The sequence below is a fragment of the Gobius niger genome, assembly GCF_951799975.1.
Source record: "Gobius niger genome assembly, chromosome: 9".
NCBI lineage: Eukaryota > Metazoa > Chordata > Actinopteri > Gobiiformes > Gobiidae > Gobius > Gobius niger.
In genome coordinates this window covers 9,101,821-9,123,281 of record NC_136860.1, presented here as the reverse complement: position 1 = coordinate 9,123,281, position 21,461 = coordinate 9,101,821, and the positions used below count along the sequence as shown (strand labels likewise).

Here is a 21,461-nt window from a genome sequence, read left to right as displayed (position 1 = left end):
AATATATACATGGGAGGTTGTGCCAGGTGCATTGTTTTAAATGTTGTAATCTGTAAAGCACTTTGTGATACCTTTCGGTATGAAAAGCACTTTATAAATAAAGTTTGATTGATTGATTGACTTTCATTCTTTGCTTTTCTAATGCATTTCTGACATCCCAATTCTGGTCTATGTTTATGAGAACGTTTCGCAACTTTCAAGGAGCAATTCTGTCACGTAACGAAAACAACAACCAGCTGCTGGTTCACGATCAAAGGCTTTAGAATGTTTTGATGTGCAGCGCACACATGACTTTTGTCCCCACACCTCTGCTAATACAGAATAGATCGACAAATCAAAACAATGATTTCACACAGAAAATAACAGCTAAAAATAGGATAGCGAAGGTGTTCGATATGCCTCAGCAAATGCTTTCGTGGAATCCCGTATTTCAAATCTCTGCATTTCCCTGCCACGTGACCGCCCCGCGTCTCCCTCCCTCCCGCCGTGCGTAAACCGTGCCATACCTCCAGCATATCTCTCTCCGTCCCTCCCCTCCCTCCGCGCAGCTGGCCCTTTAAGACCCCTCATCCCTCTGACAGCACGGCAGCAGCATCCTCCTTCTCCAGTCGCGGATACAGACGGGATACATCCCCCTCCCTCCCCCCAACGCATTTCGCCTTTTAGACAAGCCACCATTTTTTAAACAAGACCCTGACATTAAATGCATCGCCGTATCGCGTCACCGTAGCGCCAGCTTTTTCTTTTTCTACCGTCCCTCACTGCTCCTCCTCCTCCTTCCTTCCTTCCTGCTTCCATCACTGGGGCTTGCATCCGAGGACCTCACCGACCCCCCTTTCCCCCCGCCGAAGATGGCAGAGTTGAATTTGGGCAAGGGGCTAACCGCGGGGAAAGTGGCCAGCAACGTGCAGAAGAAGCTAACCCGGGCGCAGGAGAAGGTAACGAGCGCGGAGCAACGTCGTAGTTGTGGCCTGAACGATACGCGTGTGAGTGCGTGCATGTGTGTGCGTGCGGAGGGGGGGTTTACAGGAACAGCGGTGGCGCATCCCCCCCCCCCCCCCCCGCCCCGCAGCTGCAAAGCCCTCCGCGAGCACATCACGACGTCGCAGCGATGTGGGATTCGCGGCATTTTTTTTTCTTCCCGCGTCAAATGTCGGCGTAAGCGCGGAGAAAGGTCGTGCTAAGTTGTGTCGCCGGCCTGTTCAGCGGTAGCGGCGGCGTTGACAGATGGTCCCCCCCCCCCTCCCCTTTCACAGGTTATGCTAGCAGAGAGGGTACCCGGATTAAGAGGCGAATATTTTTTTTAACTTTACTGTAATGGCCCCTGCGCACGTGCACCAAGAAGCATGATTGTATGACTTTTTTTTCCCTCCCCGTGAGAAATGTAATCCCGTAAAGGCCTCGTGACAGCGCGGTGTTGTGATGGAGCGGACAGGGGGCGCTGTGCACGTGTCGTAATGCATCATATTTTTTGAAAGTGATACCCCTGACAGCGCGAGGTGTGAAGTGTGATCGGTGCTTGTGGCTGGTAATGATGAGTGAATAGGAGGCAATTGCCTGTGAGTCATGCGTCCTGGTCGTGGCCTAATGATGAGATTATGTGTGCGTGTTTTCATTGGTTTCGGTTAGTGATGGGATTTATGGCTCTTCAGGATCCGTTCGTTTCAAAGAGCCGTTCAAAAGACCGGCTCACTTTAATAAAGGCTGCATTTTTAATAACGCTAGCCAGATAAAGCGATCAGTGAAAGGCACTCTTTTGATTCAAATAATCAAAAATAACTTCAGGACCGATGTTTACGCTTTACGGTTTGTGAATAAAATCTCTAGTTTAGGTTTCATGCATGGACTTTTGTAAAAGTGACATTCTATCTGTTTAGTGCAAGTGCTAAAACATATTTTGAAGGATTGTCATGTCAGTCTAGGAAGATTTATACCACATGATAATACTGTATTAGTCCTTTGTTATTGTTTACTGTGCAACGTCCTCTGGCTCTACTGTTGTCTTTTGTAGTCATAACCTGAAATGCATGACTCATATTAGTTTAGCAGTTCCTCTCAAATTGACTTTTCCCCAAATAGAGCTTTTGTGTCATTCTACTCTCCAAACACTGCTGTTTTTCCTCCCCTCAAACTGATATGTTTGCGTTGAGTTCACTGGTGGATATCACCAATAACCATATGACTCGAGAAGGTTCCAAGTTCGATCCCTGGGGGTGCGCGCACCACGCGTCCCAGCCTTAATAAACAATATTTTTTAGGACATTTTGTGCCAAAGAATCTGAACTCAATGGCATTAAAATACTTTGAATCTTTGCTCTAAGTGAACTTACATTTTTGAAACATTGGAAAAAATACAACCTTAAAAAAAATTCCTGAAAAGTGCTTGAATTATTGGAATCTGTGCTCATTTTAGTAGGTTTGGACTATTTTATTGCCATATTAGTTTAGCAGTTTCTCTCAGTATTCCCAAAATAGAATTTACTCTCCAAACACTGCTGTTTTTCGGTGTCATTGCTCCCCTCAAACTGATATGTTTGTGTTGAGTCCACTGGTGGATATTACCAATAACCACATGACTCGAGAAGGTTCTGGATCCGATCCCTGTGTCCGTGTGGAGTTCACATGTTCTCCCCGTGCCTTTGTAGTAGAGTTGCTCGATTTTAGAAAAAATAGTAATCCCAATTATTTTAGTAATAATTGAAATCACGATTATTCAAACACAATATTTACTCTTTGGATGGACAAGCGGGAGGGCATCCTTAATAATCCTTTTTCTCGATTATGCCATTTTTGTAATTGTGTAGTGTAATAATCGAACTCGTAATTGAACTTCAATTAATTGAACAGCCACAAAAACGCGAGAGAAAAAAAAAGATTGAAAAAAGTATAAAAAAACATGAATCTAAAAGGAATTCCGTGGAGTATGGTGTACCACAAGGTTCAATTTTGGGACCATTATTATTTGTAATTTATATTAATGATTTTGCTTCTGTTTCTACGACCACCTTTCCCATTCTTTTTGCTGATGATGCCAGTCAAAAAAATAATAATCAAAAGCCGAATTGGGGAAAATGCACTCGTTAATGTTAAGGCGGGTGGTAAGAGGTTAAAATATGTATTTGTGGAAGTGCACAATTACGCTAATTTGGGCCAGGCTAGTCAGAGTCCAGGGCTGTTTTTCAGTCCCATCTGCCCCCTGCTTTTGGGACTCTTCCCTTGGCAACGCTATGCAGTTATCATGAGGAAATGGATGAGATGTGCTCTCTGCACATTGGATTGTTATTTTAGGCTGGATATCTTACCAGACGGAGTTTCTTTAGTCTGTCACCGATGAGTGTGCACCATTTGGCATAGGGCTGGGCAATTCATCAAAAATACAATCGAAATCGCAATCTCTACTTTGGTCGATCTCAATAATCGTCATGGGACTTTAGAATCAACAGGTTTACAGCCATTTCTTTGGCATAAACCGTACGTAGTTTGGGAGTTTGGACGAGACAATGGAAGACTGTTAGAGTGTGTTAAATGAGACTTGATGAAAGCATTTATGTTTGTTTGAGCTGAGGTTTGAATAAAAGATGTATCTAATTTTATGAATCAGCAAGATGTATTTCATTCATCTATTATGAAAAAATCAAATCGAACATCGAGATCGATCAATATGAGGAAAATAATCGTGATTATTTTTTTGCCCTAGTTTGGCATAAATACGCTGGGGTTTACCGTGAGTCTTACAGCTTTTATAACCGCGATAATGACACTGTCTCTTCAAGGTAATGCCTTCAGGGAGGAAACTGTGAAATCCACAGGCCAGGTCCAGTCGACTGAAGAACAGATTTATCCACCAGGCTATCAGAAAGCTGAACTCTCTCCCTCTCTGTGCTTGAATTCACAATAAAATCTTTTGAATCTTGAATATTGTAAAACATGTTCCAACGATTTAAACGACTTTCCAGATTGATATCATTGCTATAACGGCTTATAAAACAGTTTTTCACATGTTGCTAATCGCTAACGATGCCGAGATTTTAATTTTCGTGGGCTCTTTTAAACAGGACCTGGCTATATATAGAGAGGCCCTGTGTTTATTGGCCTGACTCACGCGCATCAGATGAGATTACCGCGCGTGAAGAAGGTCTCTACGGCTGTCAGAGCTGTCACTGTACAGACCCCCCCCCCCCAGGTGCAACAGGTCGTCATGGCAACACACGCCGACCCACCAATCCCGTCAGACAGACCCAGACACGCCCACTGCAACTAAAACTACGGGCATCTGCAGATCAGGCCATTTGAATCAAGCCGGAATGATCTGGAAAGATTTTGTCATTTGAAGTCCTGCTTCATTACGGAAAACATGAAAATCACAGTTTTTATGAGCAAACAGCAAAAACTGTAGTCTACTAGTTACAAGGAAATAGAGCAGAGCGAGGAGGAGTCCTTCCCCTAGACAATTTGAATCAATAATGGACTCTTCCTGTTGTCTGGTCCAGAAGCTATTTTTTGTTTTAATTCACATAAATGACACTGACTGAATGACTGAGTCTACGTTTTTTCTTCTATAAAAACTTAAAAAAGGACCAGAGGCTTTAAGCCGATTCCTATGCAGAACTAATAAAAGGATCGTGTGCAGGTCTAAAGTAGAAGAAGCAGAAGAAGAAACTTTATGTATTTTTATTTTATTTCACAGATAAAATCACACAGGTACTTCACAAAGGATCACAAAAACGTACAGGGTTAGCAGCTTTTATGAATAATACTGAATACTTTGTTGTTCGCAGAGGAACGTTATATTGCCAAAACAATTGCAGCCTTTGCAAATGCATCCCTGAACAATACTTTTTTTTGATGATTCTAAAATATTTGTCATCTAGAACCAGAAAATATCATTTAGTTGTGTTGAAACAACTAAGTCACGTCCTTTAAAGCAGTACTAAGTAACTTGTGCCCCTTGAGGCCATAAGCGCAACTGCAGGTGTCGTAGCATGTTGCATTTTTTTTACTCATTAATTTTCCGTGAGTGTAAATACTACGCTGACAGAAAAGACAAAGGGACAGAGGGATATTGTACATCCAATTAAACAATGGAAAACATTTTTTTCACTCAAACTTGGCTGTAAATACAGTCTAAAGTGACGCTAGCCCGCAGTTAGCTTTGCCCGTTAGCCCGTTAGCTTCTTCTTCGTGATTCTATTAGTGTGTATTGGTTGCTCCAAAAAATGACACACAAGCTCCAATAAACGTGAAGCATGATGAAATACAAATTCCTTATTTTTTTTTTATTATTTTTTTTCCAAAAAAGGAAAAAATAAGTGTTCATCTGTCTGTGTGCAGGTGTCTTGTATTTTTTTCCCCATGAATCGTGTGAAGCATTTTCAGCTGTCCATGAAAAGTGAGACATAAATAAACCTGAACTTTTAAAGAGTATGTGGATATAGTGATTATTGTGAGAGGCTGGAATGTGCAGCAGTTCCTCTCGCTCGCTTCTTCTCTTGTCGATGTTGAGCAGGCTTCATGAAAGAAAGTGCTAGAGTCACACCAGAAGTGATAAAAATGCAGCATTTTACTCCCCCAATCCTTTCCCAAGTGTCGTCTCCGTAACTGGATTTCATTTACATAACGCTGAGCTCAATATTCTCTCTCCTTTCTATTAGGGAGTGGACTTCCTGATTTCGGAGGTCAATACTTAATCTTTGTTTTATAATCTTGCACGGGACGTTTGGGACTGAACAGCACAGGGTGGAGGGGGCTGAGGAGCATGGAGAGACATTCTACAAATTGTCAAAGCCAGGACTCACGCTGAGGACAGAATAGTCCTGTCATATATGAAGCAACCTAGACAGATTAGGCAGGTGATGTCATAACATAGCAACAGTGAGGCGGTTAGCATCACGTCACGGCAACAGCAGCAAATTGAGTGGCAAGTCTGCAATGTTATTCTTTGATCTGACACTCAACTTGCACAGGGGTAAGGCAAAGACAGGGCTTCCACAGGCATTTCAAAGCTCAGTAATGAAGTAAAATGAAGGCTTTAAGCACTTTTACTCTAGTTTTACTCAATACTCAAATCTGAAAGCGTCTTGAATAAAATGTCAAATGGAAAATGATGACATTGCTTAACAATTTTGGCTGTATAAGTTCATCAAGAATATCAAAATGATCGTCTAAAACAGGGATGGGCAAGTTTGTGTCAGAGAGGGCCGATTTTTATTATTGCCAAAACATCAGGGGCCAAACCTCACCATTGTAGCCGAGAGTAATGACCGTTCTTCTGCAAATGCCAATGTTTTACACCAGGTGGTTTGACTTTTGGACCCATCATTACCCTATTGGATGACAAGGCGCGACCCAAATAAAACTGTAATTTGTCATATATCATAATATAATATTGTATATTCCACACATGGTTTTGTTTAACAAGCCGTAGATTTGCCTTTAAGACTGAAATTATGACCAAAACCACCAAATAACATGAATTTTAACAGACTTTTCATGCAGTTTCAGATCGAAGATATATATATAAAAAAAAGGTTCCCTAAAGGCTCGTGACCCACTGAAAATGGTCCCAAACCCACTAGGTGAGAATCACTATGACCAAGTGGGATGTTCTGCCAGGAGGAAAAAATATTGACACTATTGCTCTCATTTTTAGAGTACTTTAACAGGAATTTGATCCCTTATTTCCATAATGATATTTCTCAAATTCATCTTGAGGGCCAGAGGTTCAGTTCTCGCCCCCGGGCCTGACGTTTCCTTCCCCTGGTCTAAAACAACACACAGTTGCAATTTTGGCTGAAATTACACAGATTGTTTTGCCCAAAAGATTCACGTTTTGTCCAATTATCTTTCCTCTGTTTGATGAAATGTTTGCAAATCTTAACTCGCAGTAGCGTGTTTACCGTAATAAATCCTTTCCGTAGTCCCTCTGGGGGTAATACAAGTGTTTATGAGATGACTGGGGGGTCTTTCATCTCCCCCTGGTGTCTCTGGCCAGAAAACCACAATTGCAATTTTGCTGCCACTGGGTAGGAGTCACCAATACACACTAATGGAATCACAAAGAAGAAGCTAACTGCGCTAGCGCCACTTACATAGTATTTACAGCCAAGTTTGAATGATCACCATTGTTTAAATGTATGTAAAAAACTGCAACATGCTACGACACCTTTTTTAGTACTTAGTACTGCTTTAAGAATTGAAATCTGTGCCGATTTTTATTATGCATTTGTGGCAGAAAAAATATTGTGGCATTTATGTGATTTTTCTGCATTTGGGTATTAAAAAGCATTACATTTGACTTGGTTCTGCCTGTATAAGATAAACCCTGAAAGATCTTTTATACAATTCTAGATAGGCCATGGCCCAAGAGACACACGTTGGAACGGATGTTGGCGGCCAGATTGTGGTTCTCGTTCTGAACCAAGTGCAATGTAAACACCACTCATCTTCGTGTCATATATAAAATCTGCTCAGTTCATGACTTTTCCGAGATACTGACTGAGCTTATGTCGACTGGAGAAAGAAAATAATTATTTCTTTTTCTTTTTCTATTATTATTCTATGTGGCACCATACATACTTCGATTTTTGCTTTTGAAACATACATATATTTATATTAGTTTCACACTATTTAACACTGTATTACAAGATTGTTATATTATGTTTGCAAACAGTTGCATTTTATTATATAATTGATTTTAGAATTTTTAGAATGAGTTAACAGGGTTTTTTCCCCACAAATGTCTGACTTTACAATATACTAAATGAGAACTAAACATAATCTGTTCCGCTTCGAGAAAAGAAAAAATCACGCTTAGTGCCTTTGAGACAGTGAATGAAGCATTAGCATTACGGTTAGCATTCTACATTATTTATGGGCGGTTGAACTTTGCTTCTCTCCAAGTCCCTGTATCTTTTTTTTTTAGAAAATACATCCACAATTCAGCGTTTATTAAAGTAGCGGTGAAGCATAATGAAAGAGTTCTCTTATTTATCCCCCTCTGGCTGAGACGCGGCAATCATTTCTTGGTTGTACTTTTTATTTTGCAGGTTCTCCAAAAGCTGGGTAAGGCCGACGAGACCAAAGACGCAGCGTTCGAGGAGTGGGTGATCAACTTCAACAAACAATATGTGAGTGTCCGTGTCCCACTGCACGTGCCTGTGTTCTCTGTCCCCAAGTCCATTTCACAGTGTTCCAACCAGAGCGCCACGCCGCCCCTGGGCCATAGTCCTCATGTGAACTGAGCACCGAGTCCAGATCACTGCTCATGTTACTGTGAGAGAGCTTTGGGTCCATGCCGGATATCACATGAAGCATAAATGTTTGTGTAAAAGCTTTCACTCTTAGTAAAAGTCGGTCTTCTATCAGAGATCATTGATGCTGCTGATCTTCTTATAAACAAATATTTAAAACCTCTTAAAGTATTACTGTGATTTAATAATGTGTTGGTTGTTAAATCAATGCATTAGTTGAAAAAGGCGTCTTCATTTCTCCTTTTTGAGATGGAGACATGTTGACACCAAACAGCTTCATAATTGTGAGGAGGTTTTATTTATAGACAGTGCCTCAGTCACACCTACGACTCACAGCACCTGACTCTTGTAGTTAGTTTGACAGTTTCTTTCACGCTGTGTTGCTTACAGACTTACTTAAAGGAACAGGCCACCGTTTTTACTTACTGAGATATGTTCTTACCTTAGCTTTGATGAGTTCTTTAGGACCTGTCTGGTCTTCACCCGTGACTTCAGTCACGTAAACACAGCGCAGTCGGCGTTAGCATTTAGCCTCTCCCTCTCTCCTCTATAGCTCCAAAACAGGTCAAGATAGAAGCTACCAAGCTCTTCCACGTTTTCCCTATTTAAATATGGTTACGTGAAGTGTTTCACTACAAAGTATAATTACACTAAATTAAACAATGTGGATTGTCTAAGCGGATAAAAGGGGGAACTATATTGTAAGGCGTAATAATACCAGGAGTAGTTCGAAATCGCAGCGCAGTAATCTTCACTTTACTGTGCGGATGGTCACATTTAAAGGCCTTGATGATGCACACTCCAGAACCCTAGGTGGTGCTGTGCAGATGTACCGTTGATGCCACTGAGTCATGACAGGGAAGAAGGTTTGTTCCCGTTGTGTTGCCGTACGGGTTATTATTCACAATGTGCCTTCCGCAGCTGGGATTTGGAAAAACTTACAGAAGTGCTCAAATGTCCAACAGTGTTTAACCCCGTTGTTTGTGTGGCCCACAGGCAGAGGGCAGTAAACTTCAGCGGGACCTGCGCGCATACCTGGAGGCTGTCAAAGGTAGACCTCATATAACAGTATTTATCTTCTCTGATGTGATCCATGCACTGATGTCGAACCGTGTGCCTCCTCAGCGATGCACGAGTCGTCCAAGAACATCCAGTCGTGCCTGGCCGACATGTACGAGCCCGAGTGGCGCGGGCACAGAAAGGTGGACTCCATCGTGGAGGTCAGTCTCACTTTCTATCAGCCTTTTGTCATTTATACGGAGATCCGCACAGGAGAGGTTTGGTCCTGATTTGCGGTGGGAAATTGGCCTCTCATTCGTCGCTACAGTTTGTTCCTACTATAAACATGATTCATGGGACTGTATTGGACTATAGACGTTTTTGTTTTAGATTATGTTGTTTAGACATTGATCTATATGAATAATTTGGCCCTGCGTGTGCCCCCTGTTCAGGACTGCGACGTGCTGTGGGAGGACTACCATCAGAAACTGGTGGACCACGCCCTCATCTCCATGGACACCTACATGGGGCAGTTCCCCGACATCAAGGTAACACTGTGTTCATTTGTCCTTTTCAAAATGTCAAAGAGCTAAACCTGTGTCTTACTGTTCTGTGGTATTAGCTGAGAAGAAGACTGCATTATGGAGGATGCTCTCCGGCAAATACCACAAGCTTTAAAGCATGAAAACACATATTTAACCAAGCACTGACCTGTTTTGGCGATCAGTGTCATATTCTCTGAGAACGGCAAATTAATGCTGAGTGACAAGATTTAAAAAAATAACAAATGTATCATATTCATTCAGCAAAATTTAAACTGTTACTAAGCAAAATAGATCATTATATAAAGATAGCGACTTAACAAGCTCATATTCCATGAGCTGATTTTTTAACAATTTCTCTGCCAAGTTATTTATGTTGTAATGTTAGTTATTTGTCCCTGTATGCCTCGATTTGTATTTGGAACTAGATTTTCTGAATAAATATTAGGGATACACCGATCTGATACTGGTATTGAATATCAGAGCCAGTACTAGGAAAAATACGATATTGGGTATCAGCTACAAATATCCGATACTGAACCAATACCACTTTTGGCTCTCACCGACTAAATCTCAGTGTATTTGGACATGCTGTATGTCTTTCTGAAGCTCAGAACCTGGAGAATTTAACCTCCACAAACTTGTAAATTTCGCCTGTAAAAGGCCGCAGCTAGCAACAGCATGCTAATGCTAGCGGCAGCTAATTAAGGCTGAGACAGAAACTATGATTGGATCACTTAATTAAAGAAAATATTTCCTATTGCATTTCATAAACAGTTGGTCTCTGCTGGAGTGGCCAATAACTGATATTAGACATTTGTAATGCACAAGTAATCTTCAAGTGATCTTCTTGAACGCCGACTGTAGCAAGTGAATTTCTCCTTTGTGAGATCAATAAAGGTTTATCTTATCTTATCTTATCTTAATGCTGTGAGTTTATGTAAGCTAATAGGCTTTCATATCCTCAATTAGTAGAAAAATCCAGTGATCCTTGTGTAATGATTTTTGCTTTAGTTTGTTAATAGATGTAATTAATCACTGATCTGTGACATCTCGTTTGGAAGAAAATATAAGACTTTATTGATCTGACACTGGAGAAACAAAGGACTTTCACTGTTTTCAATCACAACAGCCACTTTTAAGAGAGTCTCCTGGTATCAGTTAATATCGGATATCGGCAGATACTCAAACCCCCAGTATCGGTATTGTATCGGAAGCAAAAAAGCTGGATTGATGGATCTCTAATCAATACTGTATTTAAACACCATGTTGTATGCCTGTGCGGTTATTTGTTTTTGTTGTTCATTTTGTATTTTATTGTGGATATTGTAAATGTAGATATTTCTTGTCATTAAAAAATGAATATAAATTACAATGTGGCAAAAATAAGCTGGCTGATTAGCAACAGCTGTTTCTGGCCTGGAACTCCTACCTGACGATGCATCTCTTGTTTGGAAACATGAACGTAGCCCCACGGCGCCTCCTGTCGGCCATTCCTACTCAAAATGCACACCTGTGGAGGGCACCTTCACTATACAAACTGGTGTCTGTCCCGCTCCCATAGAAGTTTGACTGTACCTTGTGTTCAGTCCCGTATAGCTAAGAGGGACCGGAAGCTGGTGGACTACGACAGCGCCAGACATACCTATGCTTCCACACACAAGACCAAGAAAAAGGACGGGGGCATCAAACTCACCAAGGTAAGATCATCCGATAGTGTGCAAAATGGAATGTTCAGCGCTGAATTCTCTTATGAACTGTTTTTATGTCTGTGTGCTGTTGTATTTCTGAACCACACGATATGTATGTAATAAAAAGGTGTTGTCTCGCGCAGCCGTCCACTCTCCTGGAGAGGGCCACCCCCGGCTGGGCTCAGGGAATCCTGTCCGCTCACAACGTGGCCCAGAGCAGCCTGTCCAGGGGCCAGGTACAACCCCTCCTGCACCTCATTTACAGCTTCAACTCACAATAACAGTACACACACGGTCCCACACATCAGAGACCACTGACGCCTGCCTCATTTTGTCGACTTTTAAAGCTTTGGTTATCAAATTAGTAAACTTCGTTTGGCACCATAGATCTACATTGTAAACGGGACTTTTGTAAAAAGAATAACAGATGTCGTGCGCTGTTGTGTGTCTAAATATAGCACATTTTCCTCCGGTGCGAACCAGGAAGTCAGAGGCTAAATTAGCGCAGTGTTAGCATTCGCGGTCCGCCTTGTTCATGTTTCAACTCTGCTCGAAACGAGTTCAGGCAACAGCCGAGAGGTTTGATAACCGAATAATTCAGGTAGTGCAGCTTTAAAGGGACGGTGAAATCGGGTTCTAAGAGCTTTCACCCATGTTTTAATGTTGCTTTTTCATCCTGAACAGACCTGGAGTTGTGTTTCAACCCACTTGCACATATATGAGTTATTGTTGAATCTTCTCCAGTCGTTGTTCCTAGTCTATGTAGCAGTTAGTACTAACCTGAGCCGCTTCTGTTGCTGACGGACATGTTAGCTGAGGCGCTAGCTCACTGATTCTTTCATTCTTCGAGTGTTAAAGACGTCTCTGAGGCAAGATTATCGTTAAAAGCATTCCTTTATTATAACAAAAAGTCTAAAATCAGTCCATGCAGTGCAATTAGATTCCTATTCAACAATAAAAGCTGTTGAAACGCATGAGCCCGTCCTTCTACCAACTCTATGCAGGTAGCAAAGGTCACCTATATCCTGTGGTCACCTATATCCTGTGCGCCCTTGTCCTGCAGTGACCCCTAGCGGACGTTTACTTGGAGTCTACTGGCTCCTACATGTAACCAGGAAATGCACTCCTTACCTCGCCATCTTTTGTTAAGCTTAATCCCTTTATCACAGAGTAAAAACACTCACCATAGCTATTTTCTTTCTTTTCTTTTCTTTTCTTTTCTTTTCTTTTCTTTTCTTTTCTTTTCTTTTCTTTTCTTTTCTTTTCTTTTCTTTTCTTTTCTTTTCTTTTCTTTTCTTTTCTTTTCTTTTCTTTTCTTCATTGAAACAGCTGCACAGCAAAGGGGAGCAAAGAGGAGGGAGATGGGATTGTCAGCTGTTTTAGATCAATATAGCATTTTCTAAGATAGGGGTAAAGCTGTGTACCTGGTAAAAGAATTATACCTGCTCCTTAAAAACTGGTTGAAAACAAATTCATCATTGACAGAAGAAGATTATCGGCTTATCGCTGTGTTTGATGTCCCACAGGCTGAGGAGGAGCTGGAGAGGGCTCAGAAGGTGTTTGAGGAGATCAACCTGGACCTACAGGAGGAGCTGCCTTCTCTGTGGAACAGGTCAGCGCCGTCACACCCATACGAGGCTGGGATTACGTTAGCGTTTGTTATTTAATTAATCGTAGGAGAGGATTTTAAACATTGCTGAATGGACTAGGTTGGTTGTGTTGGCTTCTTTTCTATCTTCACTTCCTCTTTACTGTTCTGGACTTGCAATTTCACATCAGCCCAGGGAACGGAATATTCCCTGGGCTATGGGGGTTGTGATAGTCCTGACCACTTCCCTCAGGAGAGGCCAGACTTTAAATAAATCTCTGCCTTGCGTGGTTAACCAGTCTTACATTATCATTGCAAGACCGAGAAGAAAACATGTCTGGGTGGGTTTGCGCCTTGTGCCCCCATCACCTCAAAACATGCACAATAGACAAAGCATTCAGCGATCATATTGATGAGCCTGGCTCGACATGTGGAGATGGGTCGCCCACTGCCCCAGCGAAATCAAGGGATGGATCAAATGCAGAGGACAATTCCTTTCAGACCTAGCGGCTGTATGAGCTGTCGTCATGGTGCCTTTGCTTTACATCATGGTGGCCACTGTGGCGCTCCAGGATCTATTGTTTTGTATGGTTTCTGTTGGATAGAACCATGGCCACGGATGGATCATTTGATCGTTTGCATAATCTTTGAGATGGTCCCATCAGGAGAGAAAAAGTGTTTTTTCCACATTCAGTTAATGTGGGAGTTAAGTTAAGTTACACAATGCACCTTTGACCTTATCAAAAGTCTGAAAATTGAAGCGAAATGTTCTCTCAAAGACCCCTCCTGGAGCCGCCACCTTAACGTGGTGGAGGGGTTTGAGCGCCCGAATGATACTGGGAGCTCTGTTGTCGGGGGCTTTGTGCCCCTGGTCTCCCATGGCAAACAGGTCCTAGGTGAAGGGTCAGACAAGGAGCGGTTCAGACACCCCTTATGAGAGACCAACAGGCCCGGTTACGATCATGGGGCCATCCTTCGGTGGAGCCACCACCTGCCGGAGGAGCCATACGGGGCTGGTGCCATGTGATTTGGACAGCTCCAACTGCTGCCCCCACGACCCGGAAACGGAAAAGTGGAAGAAAATGGATGGTTGGATAAATGAATGGATGAGTTCTCTCAAAGATATTTAATAAAACTCTAGATCGAACATGACGCTCGTTGATGTGGCAAATGTGGCGGCCATCTTGTGACTGGCCAGCTAACCCCTATAGCAACCAATGCAAAACTGTATTGTTAGCATTGTTTTCTCCATTCATTCCCAGGGTTCAGTGGTCCAAGGTACACTGTATCACTGTTCCATGTCCAATAAATATTGGTCATGTCGTCTCAAAAAGTTAAACTTTTAAAGTAGTAGTGATATTAGATATTAATTGAACTGAGTGATTTGAAGTGAAAGCCATGAACGAATGGAGCTAAGTCCTATGCAACTGAAATAAAACGTGAAAAACTGCAAAAACGTCATTCTTGCCAGACATGACATAAGGTCAGTCAATTTCAAAAGTCCTGAAATAATTCAAAAAGATAAAAAACAGTATCAAGGAAATAAGTGGTGTTTCCATTTGATTAAATTGTACTGGGTTAGAGGGGCCAGTCACAAGATGGCCTCCAGAATTGCCATTTGTTCCAACGTCTTTCTATGGCCACGTCATATCTAGAGTTTTATTAAAGAGCTTTGCGTTCTCTGCTCAGCCACCCCTGCCCAGTCTGCCTTTAGTCTCTATTTCCTTCCTGAAATATTGAGACTGTAAATAGATTCGGTAGTTAATGCTTGAAAATATAAATGCAGATCACATTGCACCTAGTAATTAAGAATCCAAGATTGAATTCACAGTGCACATTTTATCACATTCTGGAGGAGCAACACTTGAGAGAAGACTCACAGTGGACTGCTACACCATAGGCCTTTTGGGCTACTGCAGGGCGAGAAGGCTTCACCCCCCATGGATATTGCACACATTTAAACAACAACTGCAGACTTTGTGATTAGCTAACTGCTATTGAGATTGGATAGCCGTTAACCTTGCAGGTCTATGCTGTGCAATGTTAGACTAACGTGTTTGTCAATTCCCCACTAACTCTCTCTCTCTCTCTGTGCCTGCAGCCGCGTGGGCTTCTACGTCAGCACCTTCCAGAGCCTGGCAGCGTTCGAGGAGAAGTTCCACCACGAGATGAGCCGGGTCAGTCTATATTGTTAGTCTATGTAACGCTGTGGTCGGATAAAGAGCAGACTCAACATGAACATATCAGGTTACCGGAGGAGGCGGAGCAGCTCCTCAGACACTGATGGAGTGAAGCTGAGTGCTGCGATGGAGAACTGATGCGCTCAACAGGCCTGAATGATTCAATATCTGAAAACAAGTATTATACACTGTTAGGGGTCAACTGGTTAGGACGAGGACTTTTAGATTCTTTGGGCAGGTTAGAGTAGGCTTCCAAATCAACGCAAGCAATGGGTACATTTCTAGTTTGTATAGGCCTGTACAGTACCTCTATGTCTTTGAAATATATAACAAATATACACTTAAAATGTATAGTCTCTTATTTAGCTCATGTGTACCAACAAGACAGACCAACAAGACCAACAAGGTAGCACAGGTAGCACAGCGGTTAGCGCCTCGGCTTCACAGCTAGAAGGTCCCAGGTTCGATTCCCACCAGGACGGGGCCTTTCATGTTCTCCACGTGTCTGCACAGGTTTCCTCCGGGTAGACCGGTTTCCCCTACCACTAAAAACATGTGCAATAGGTGAACCCTCCAGCCAGGTGATTCTGACCTGCCTGGCGCCACATCATGGAGATCGGTCCCCGGGCGCAGCACTGCCGTCGACCACTGCTCCTTACGGTATAGAAGGATGGGTTAAATGGGTTAAATGCAGAGGACAAATTTCCCTACAGGGACAAATTTCCCTACAGGGACAATAAAGTATACAAACAAACAAACAAACAAACAAGACTTACAGTGTATGTGAGAAATTCAATATAAATCTATGTTGAAACTGTGACTCAATAAATGAATTTGTGTCTAAGTGAGGTTAGTGTGTTCAGAGCAAGCTGGCCTAACACCAGAAAACTGAAGAGGTTTTGCCTGCAGGGCCTTCTTTGGAAAGAAGATGGAAATATGAACTGCTCAACTAATACAAGAATCCTATTCGTTTGTAAAGGTGTAAACCAGAAAGTCAACGTGTGACATTTAGCTCCTCGCAGATATTTCCCAAATAATTGCAGAAGTAACCAAACACTGAAGTTGCAATTTGGATGCTACTGTGGTCAATGTGTCTCACTCTGTCCTTCGTCTTTTTTTTGCAGTTGGACAACGACCTGCATGATGTTTTGGTGAAGTTAGAAAACACAGACACGAGCAGGTTTGTATATTTTCAGATTGTTCACGGTTTTTAACATAATATGTGTTTTGAGTATAGCTACGATCAAATATTTAGGCTGACAGGTTCTCAACGAAGGCCTTAAATACCATAAAAAGAGCATTTCATTGTATTCCATGGTCCAAAACACATTCAGTTTTGGCTTGTACACAATTTTTAGCTAAAAAATCGAATGTTTTTTTGTTTGTCCCCTCATTGTTTGTTGATCTTGGCAATTGAAATATACCCTGATATTTGGCAACTGTCACATTAAAAATACACTGTTTGGATTTTAAAATTGGCATTAAAAGCATTAAAGTGATGGTCTGTAAGTTTAAATGTTTGAAATATTACTAGATTGTGTTTCATTCACCGCCTGGGCCTAGAATTTCACATAACATAAGGGATACTAAATTATTTTTAGTATCACTGTTGCTGATCACAACAACTAATCAGAATCCGCGGTGCCATCACTTTGACCAATGAGACGAGCTTTCCTGTGAGCCGGCCTGTCAGTCACAGGCACAGGGAACAAGGAGGGGCTTTCAGATCCAATCAGGAGGGGAGGGGGAGCGAGCTTGATTGTTTACTTAAAATGTTTCTCTTTTTCTTTATTTTGTATTCTTACAGAGTATCACTTTAAATTTGCCACCTGTATAAACTTTATTATAGGTATAGCTGAAATAAAAGTATTTACCAAAGGAATATATTATTAGTGCCCTTTGAAATCCTTTCCAGCACGTCATTTATTTAGTCCTTAGTAAACCATTTCTGTAGCCACAGCTGCACTGAGGCAAACTGGCAGCAACATGGCCTCTGCGATGAGGAAACATCTAAATTGAACGTAGGAAACTCCTACACAACAACTTTGCAACAATCTTCATTTCAGAATAGTCAATGAGAAAAAAGATGATGCTAACCTTAATGCTAAATGGCGTCACCCTGAACCTTGCAGCAGGACAGGTAGCCGGGGCGCGGCGTCGACGGGAGCTAACAGGAGGTAACCGTGGTAACCTGTGACATCACTTCCTGTCTGTCCGTGTCTCACTTTGCGGAAATGTGTCGAATCACTGTTTTGCTACTGACAACTTTGCAACATTTTCTGGCTAGTTCGAGCGCTTCAGAACTGCAGATGTGTAGCTAAAAATATTGTTCTTGTTTAGGACAGCTTCTGTAGCTGTACGTTTAAGTGGTGACGTCACAGCTCTACTTCCGGGTCCGCAGATGTGTGAGAAACTACAAAAAACTCTTTAATACCACAATCAATATTTCTGAAACTCAACCGTGAGTTACTGAACATATTTATTTATCAGGCCCATTAGCCAAACATGCTGTACCTACTGCTATAAAAGGAATATTTACCAAAATCGGTACATCCGGTTTAGCAGAGATAAATGGTGCAACAGCTGCGCTAACACCGGATTTAGTGACTTTAGCAGTAGGTACGGCGCTTTTGGCTAATGAGTCTGAGAAATAAGTAGGTTCAGTAACTCTCTGTTGAGTTTCAGAAATATTGATGGTTGTTTTTAAGCGTTTTTAATGTTTTTTTTCTGGCATATTTGCCGGTTTACTAGGACCCGGAAGCGGAAGTCGTGACGTCACACTTAACAAACGTATTGCGTTTGGTTCTAGCTTGTTTCTGCAAGCCGACCATTTGTGGGAAGGCTCTTAAATGGTCACTTTGAAGCGAACGGAGGAAAGACAGAGGGAAAATTAACTCCTCTTTCACCTACAACTACACCACTACTAACAAATGCTCAATTATGAATGTATTTTCTACCAAGGACACAGAGACATGGAGTGGAGCAAAGTTGTTTAACAGCCCATAATACATAAATAACATAACGCTAACCATAATGCTAACTAGAGGTCGACCGATATATCGATCTAGTGCCGATAAAACCTCCAGGACCGAAAGTGATAGAGATTTTTTTGCATTGGAAAGAATCAGGGCTTTAAAACGAGTCCTCCCACAACTCCCCAGGCCTCAGTGGAACAGAGAAACATAGCGATGAAATTTGGTCAGATATAAGTTTATTAAACACAAGTTTCACTAAAGCGCAGTTAATATAGACATACTGCATGTCATTTTGAAACTAAGAACTAAATCGCTGAGTTTGTTTTAACGTCCGCAATTGTATTTTGGACCTCCGCACAAATGTATGCTAATGCTAACGGCAGCATGCTAATGCTAGCTGCAACTAATCAAAGTTGGGAGAGAAAATATTAAATCACCTGACGTGGCCAAGTATTTGTTTTTACAGGATTATAGACCAGATATTTGGAATCATCGGTCAAAAATGCCGGCTGTGCATATTGGCATCGGCCTTAGAAAAACCCATATCGGTCGACCTCTAATGCTAACGTTAGCCTCATGCTATATGCTTACAGCTATAGGTTTTTCACTTCTACTGGACAATCTGCAACATTTTCTAACACAAGATTGATTCCATTACTACTTGAACAACTTGAACCTTAAAGGATGACGTTTTTATATAGTTATGGAGCCTAAATTTGCCTAAAAAGTAGCCTAGATTTCCCCCTCAGTCTTAAACACGTGCAGTTCTGGAGCTGACGTTTAGCCCGTGTCTCTTCTCTAATGCTGAATGCTCTCTCCACTCTGAGGACGCACCAGGGCCTGTTTTGCATGGGACACTTCACTGGAACCGTGGACTGCATGACTTCTGATGTATCTGATGCTCGTCCCCCTAACGCAGCATGCTAACCCCTCTCTGTCGCTAGCTGTTAGCATCTAAATCCGCTCTAACCCTTTTCCCTCCTCTTGGCACTTCGATCGGATTCCCGTAATATCAGTGGATTTTCTCTCATGTTTTCTTAGTGGGAAAGAGGCGTCGAATCACACGCTCAGGCCAGCAGGACCGCCGCCCATCCCCAAGTCCCCATCCAAGGTAGGCTAGCATCAATTTAGCTCGTAAAGATATTGCAATTGTGATTGGTTTATACCAACGTCGCGGCTGTGAGCGCCATAATATCGTTGAGCTGACATTACCCAGACTTGTAACGGGCAAAGTCTGAAAGAGATTCTAGACATAAATGCATCAAATTAAGAATTCATTTGCAGCTACAAAAGTCAAATAGACAAAAGTCAAAGGGCCAAAAATGTATTTTTGGCCCTTTTACTTGCAGTAAGTGCTTCTTGCAGTACATTAAATATTAAAATTGTTAAATGCATTTGTAAATGTAATCATTTAACCTCTTAACCTCTGAGTCTGGAGTTTGAGTAGGCCTGCTTTAGACCTTATATTATTAATATTATTAATATTTTATTGTTTAAATTTCCCCTCATTCCTCTTCTCATGGAATCCAAATCTTAATGATCCTTATCTTTATAAAACAGATAAAATGAAAATATCCAGCATTTTCAGTTCTTGATTTTCATGCAGCCTCCCCATAAGCCCCACCCCCAGCCTGCTTTTGGCTCCCTTTGCTGTAGCTGTTTCAATAAAGTGTCAATGATGAGGATTAATCTCAGCAAGAGATTCATAGGTGAGGAAGTATTTCCTGGAACCGGACCTCAGGAGGAACTTTTTGGGAGCAAAGCTAAGAATAACCACCGATGAAGAAGCAACGATTACTTACCACTGTTTGGCTTTTGTGGCATTAAAATGGCATTAAATAAAACATTACATGTGACCTTCTGTGTCCCAACCCACCAGTTACTGATATAAACTGAAGAAATATCTTTTGACAAAGGATATCAACTTGCATCCATGGATACAGAAATAGTCCTATTATAACAGCTCCTCTCAGCTCTATGTACTACTTAAACAGTGGCTCGAGTTTTTGTCATGGGACTGTCCTAAACCAATTGTGTATCGTGTCCCGCAGCTAAGGCCAGCAATGCCTCCTCCTCCAAAGGTGACTCCGTCGAAAGAGATGAAGACAGAGAACATCATTAACCTGTTTGACGCCGCCAACGCACCGGACATCAACGTCACATCTCCCACAGAGGTCAGTGCTCTCCCTTTAACGCCTGAGCTCCTGCTGTGCTCCACTCTGTTACCTCATATCCCACTGTGAAATCAGAACATTGTGTACAGTTAAATGAAAAGTAAAGCACGGATTTAGACCTTTGTTTGACTTCTAGTTACATAATTTTTTTAAAGTACCTAAGGCAAGAAGCTGCAGCTGAAATCATAAATTTTTCACACAGCGGTAGCTAGTTTTCTCCCTTAGCATCTCGGTTTTAGTGCCAGAGTACAAAATAGACCAAACTTACTCTGTTTTTTTTATGACGTTTTGCCGAATAGCAATTCAGAGTTTTCCAGGAAACCTCTACAACATGTGTTTGGCATCCACGTGTAGCACGAAAGGCTGAAAAACAAATATGGTCATTTCCTTTCTGGGAGGCAGCCAAGGCCATAGCGGTGGCTAATGATGGGAGAAATACAGTATGCACAAGTATGCGGAGACATTTGAGAAGAAGAAGAGAAAGTCTGTTTTGGGTTATAATGAGAAGAGAACGTTTTTTGGTTTAAAACTCAATCAATCAGGCTGGAATTAGAACAAATCTCTCTGAAAAGATGTCTCCAGGTGCCACTAAAGGGAAGATGTTGTTGCAAGAGTGCCAGAAATCTCAACCACTGTTATCCAATTTCAACACAGATTTTTAATGCACAATTGTGGCAAAAAAAAACGCTGGTCTTTAGAGTGTATACGACCTTTAGTGGCTTCACCCCCCCCTGCCCTCACACAGTGGTCTCAGTGGTGTGCTCCTGTTGTCCGTGTGCTCAGCCTGTAGCCGGCAGCAGTCTTCTGGACATGGACATGGACATGGACCTGGACCCGTTCAGGGCAGCGGCGCAGCCCCCCGGTGTGGCACAGGTGGTGGATCTCAGGCATGAGCAGAACGCAACATGCTTCACCAGACATTTGCTGAGCTATTTATGGAGGCTAGGCTTGTGTAGCAACTGCATGACTGCTCTAGGGTGGATCTTTATTGGGAAAAGGTTTACTCAATTGCACGACGTTATGTCTCCGGTCCGCTCTATACAAGGATTCCATGAAATCAAAT

The 21,461-nt window shown here is 42.0% G+C and overlaps 1 protein-coding gene across 1 annotated transcript in view; it reads left to right on the top strand.

Annotated features, from left to right (window-relative positions):
• Positions 1-540: 540 nt before the first annotated feature.
• Positions 541-21,461, top strand: part of LOC306968273 (myc box-dependent-interacting protein 1-like) — a 33,706-nt gene continuing 12,785 nt past the window's right edge. Inside the window, exons 1-13 of the mRNA XM_079563615.1 lie at positions 541-938; positions 8,046-8,126; positions 9,246-9,300; positions 9,375-9,469; positions 9,701-9,796; positions 11,380-11,490; positions 11,625-11,717; positions 13,008-13,093; positions 15,171-15,246; positions 16,374-16,429; positions 17,382-17,426; positions 19,266-19,335; positions 20,276-20,398. Coding sequence (XP_079419741.1) covers positions 852-938; positions 8,046-8,126; positions 9,246-9,300; positions 9,375-9,469; positions 9,701-9,796; positions 11,380-11,490; positions 11,625-11,717; positions 13,008-13,093; positions 15,171-15,246; positions 16,374-16,429; positions 17,382-17,426; positions 19,266-19,335; positions 20,276-20,398 — 1,074 coding nt within the window. The 5' untranslated portion in view covers positions 541-851. The remainder of the gene's footprint in view (positions 939-8,045; positions 8,127-9,245; positions 9,301-9,374; positions 9,470-9,700; positions 9,797-11,379; positions 11,491-11,624; positions 11,718-13,007; positions 13,094-15,170; positions 15,247-16,373; positions 16,430-17,381; positions 17,427-19,265; positions 19,336-20,275; positions 20,399-21,461) is intronic.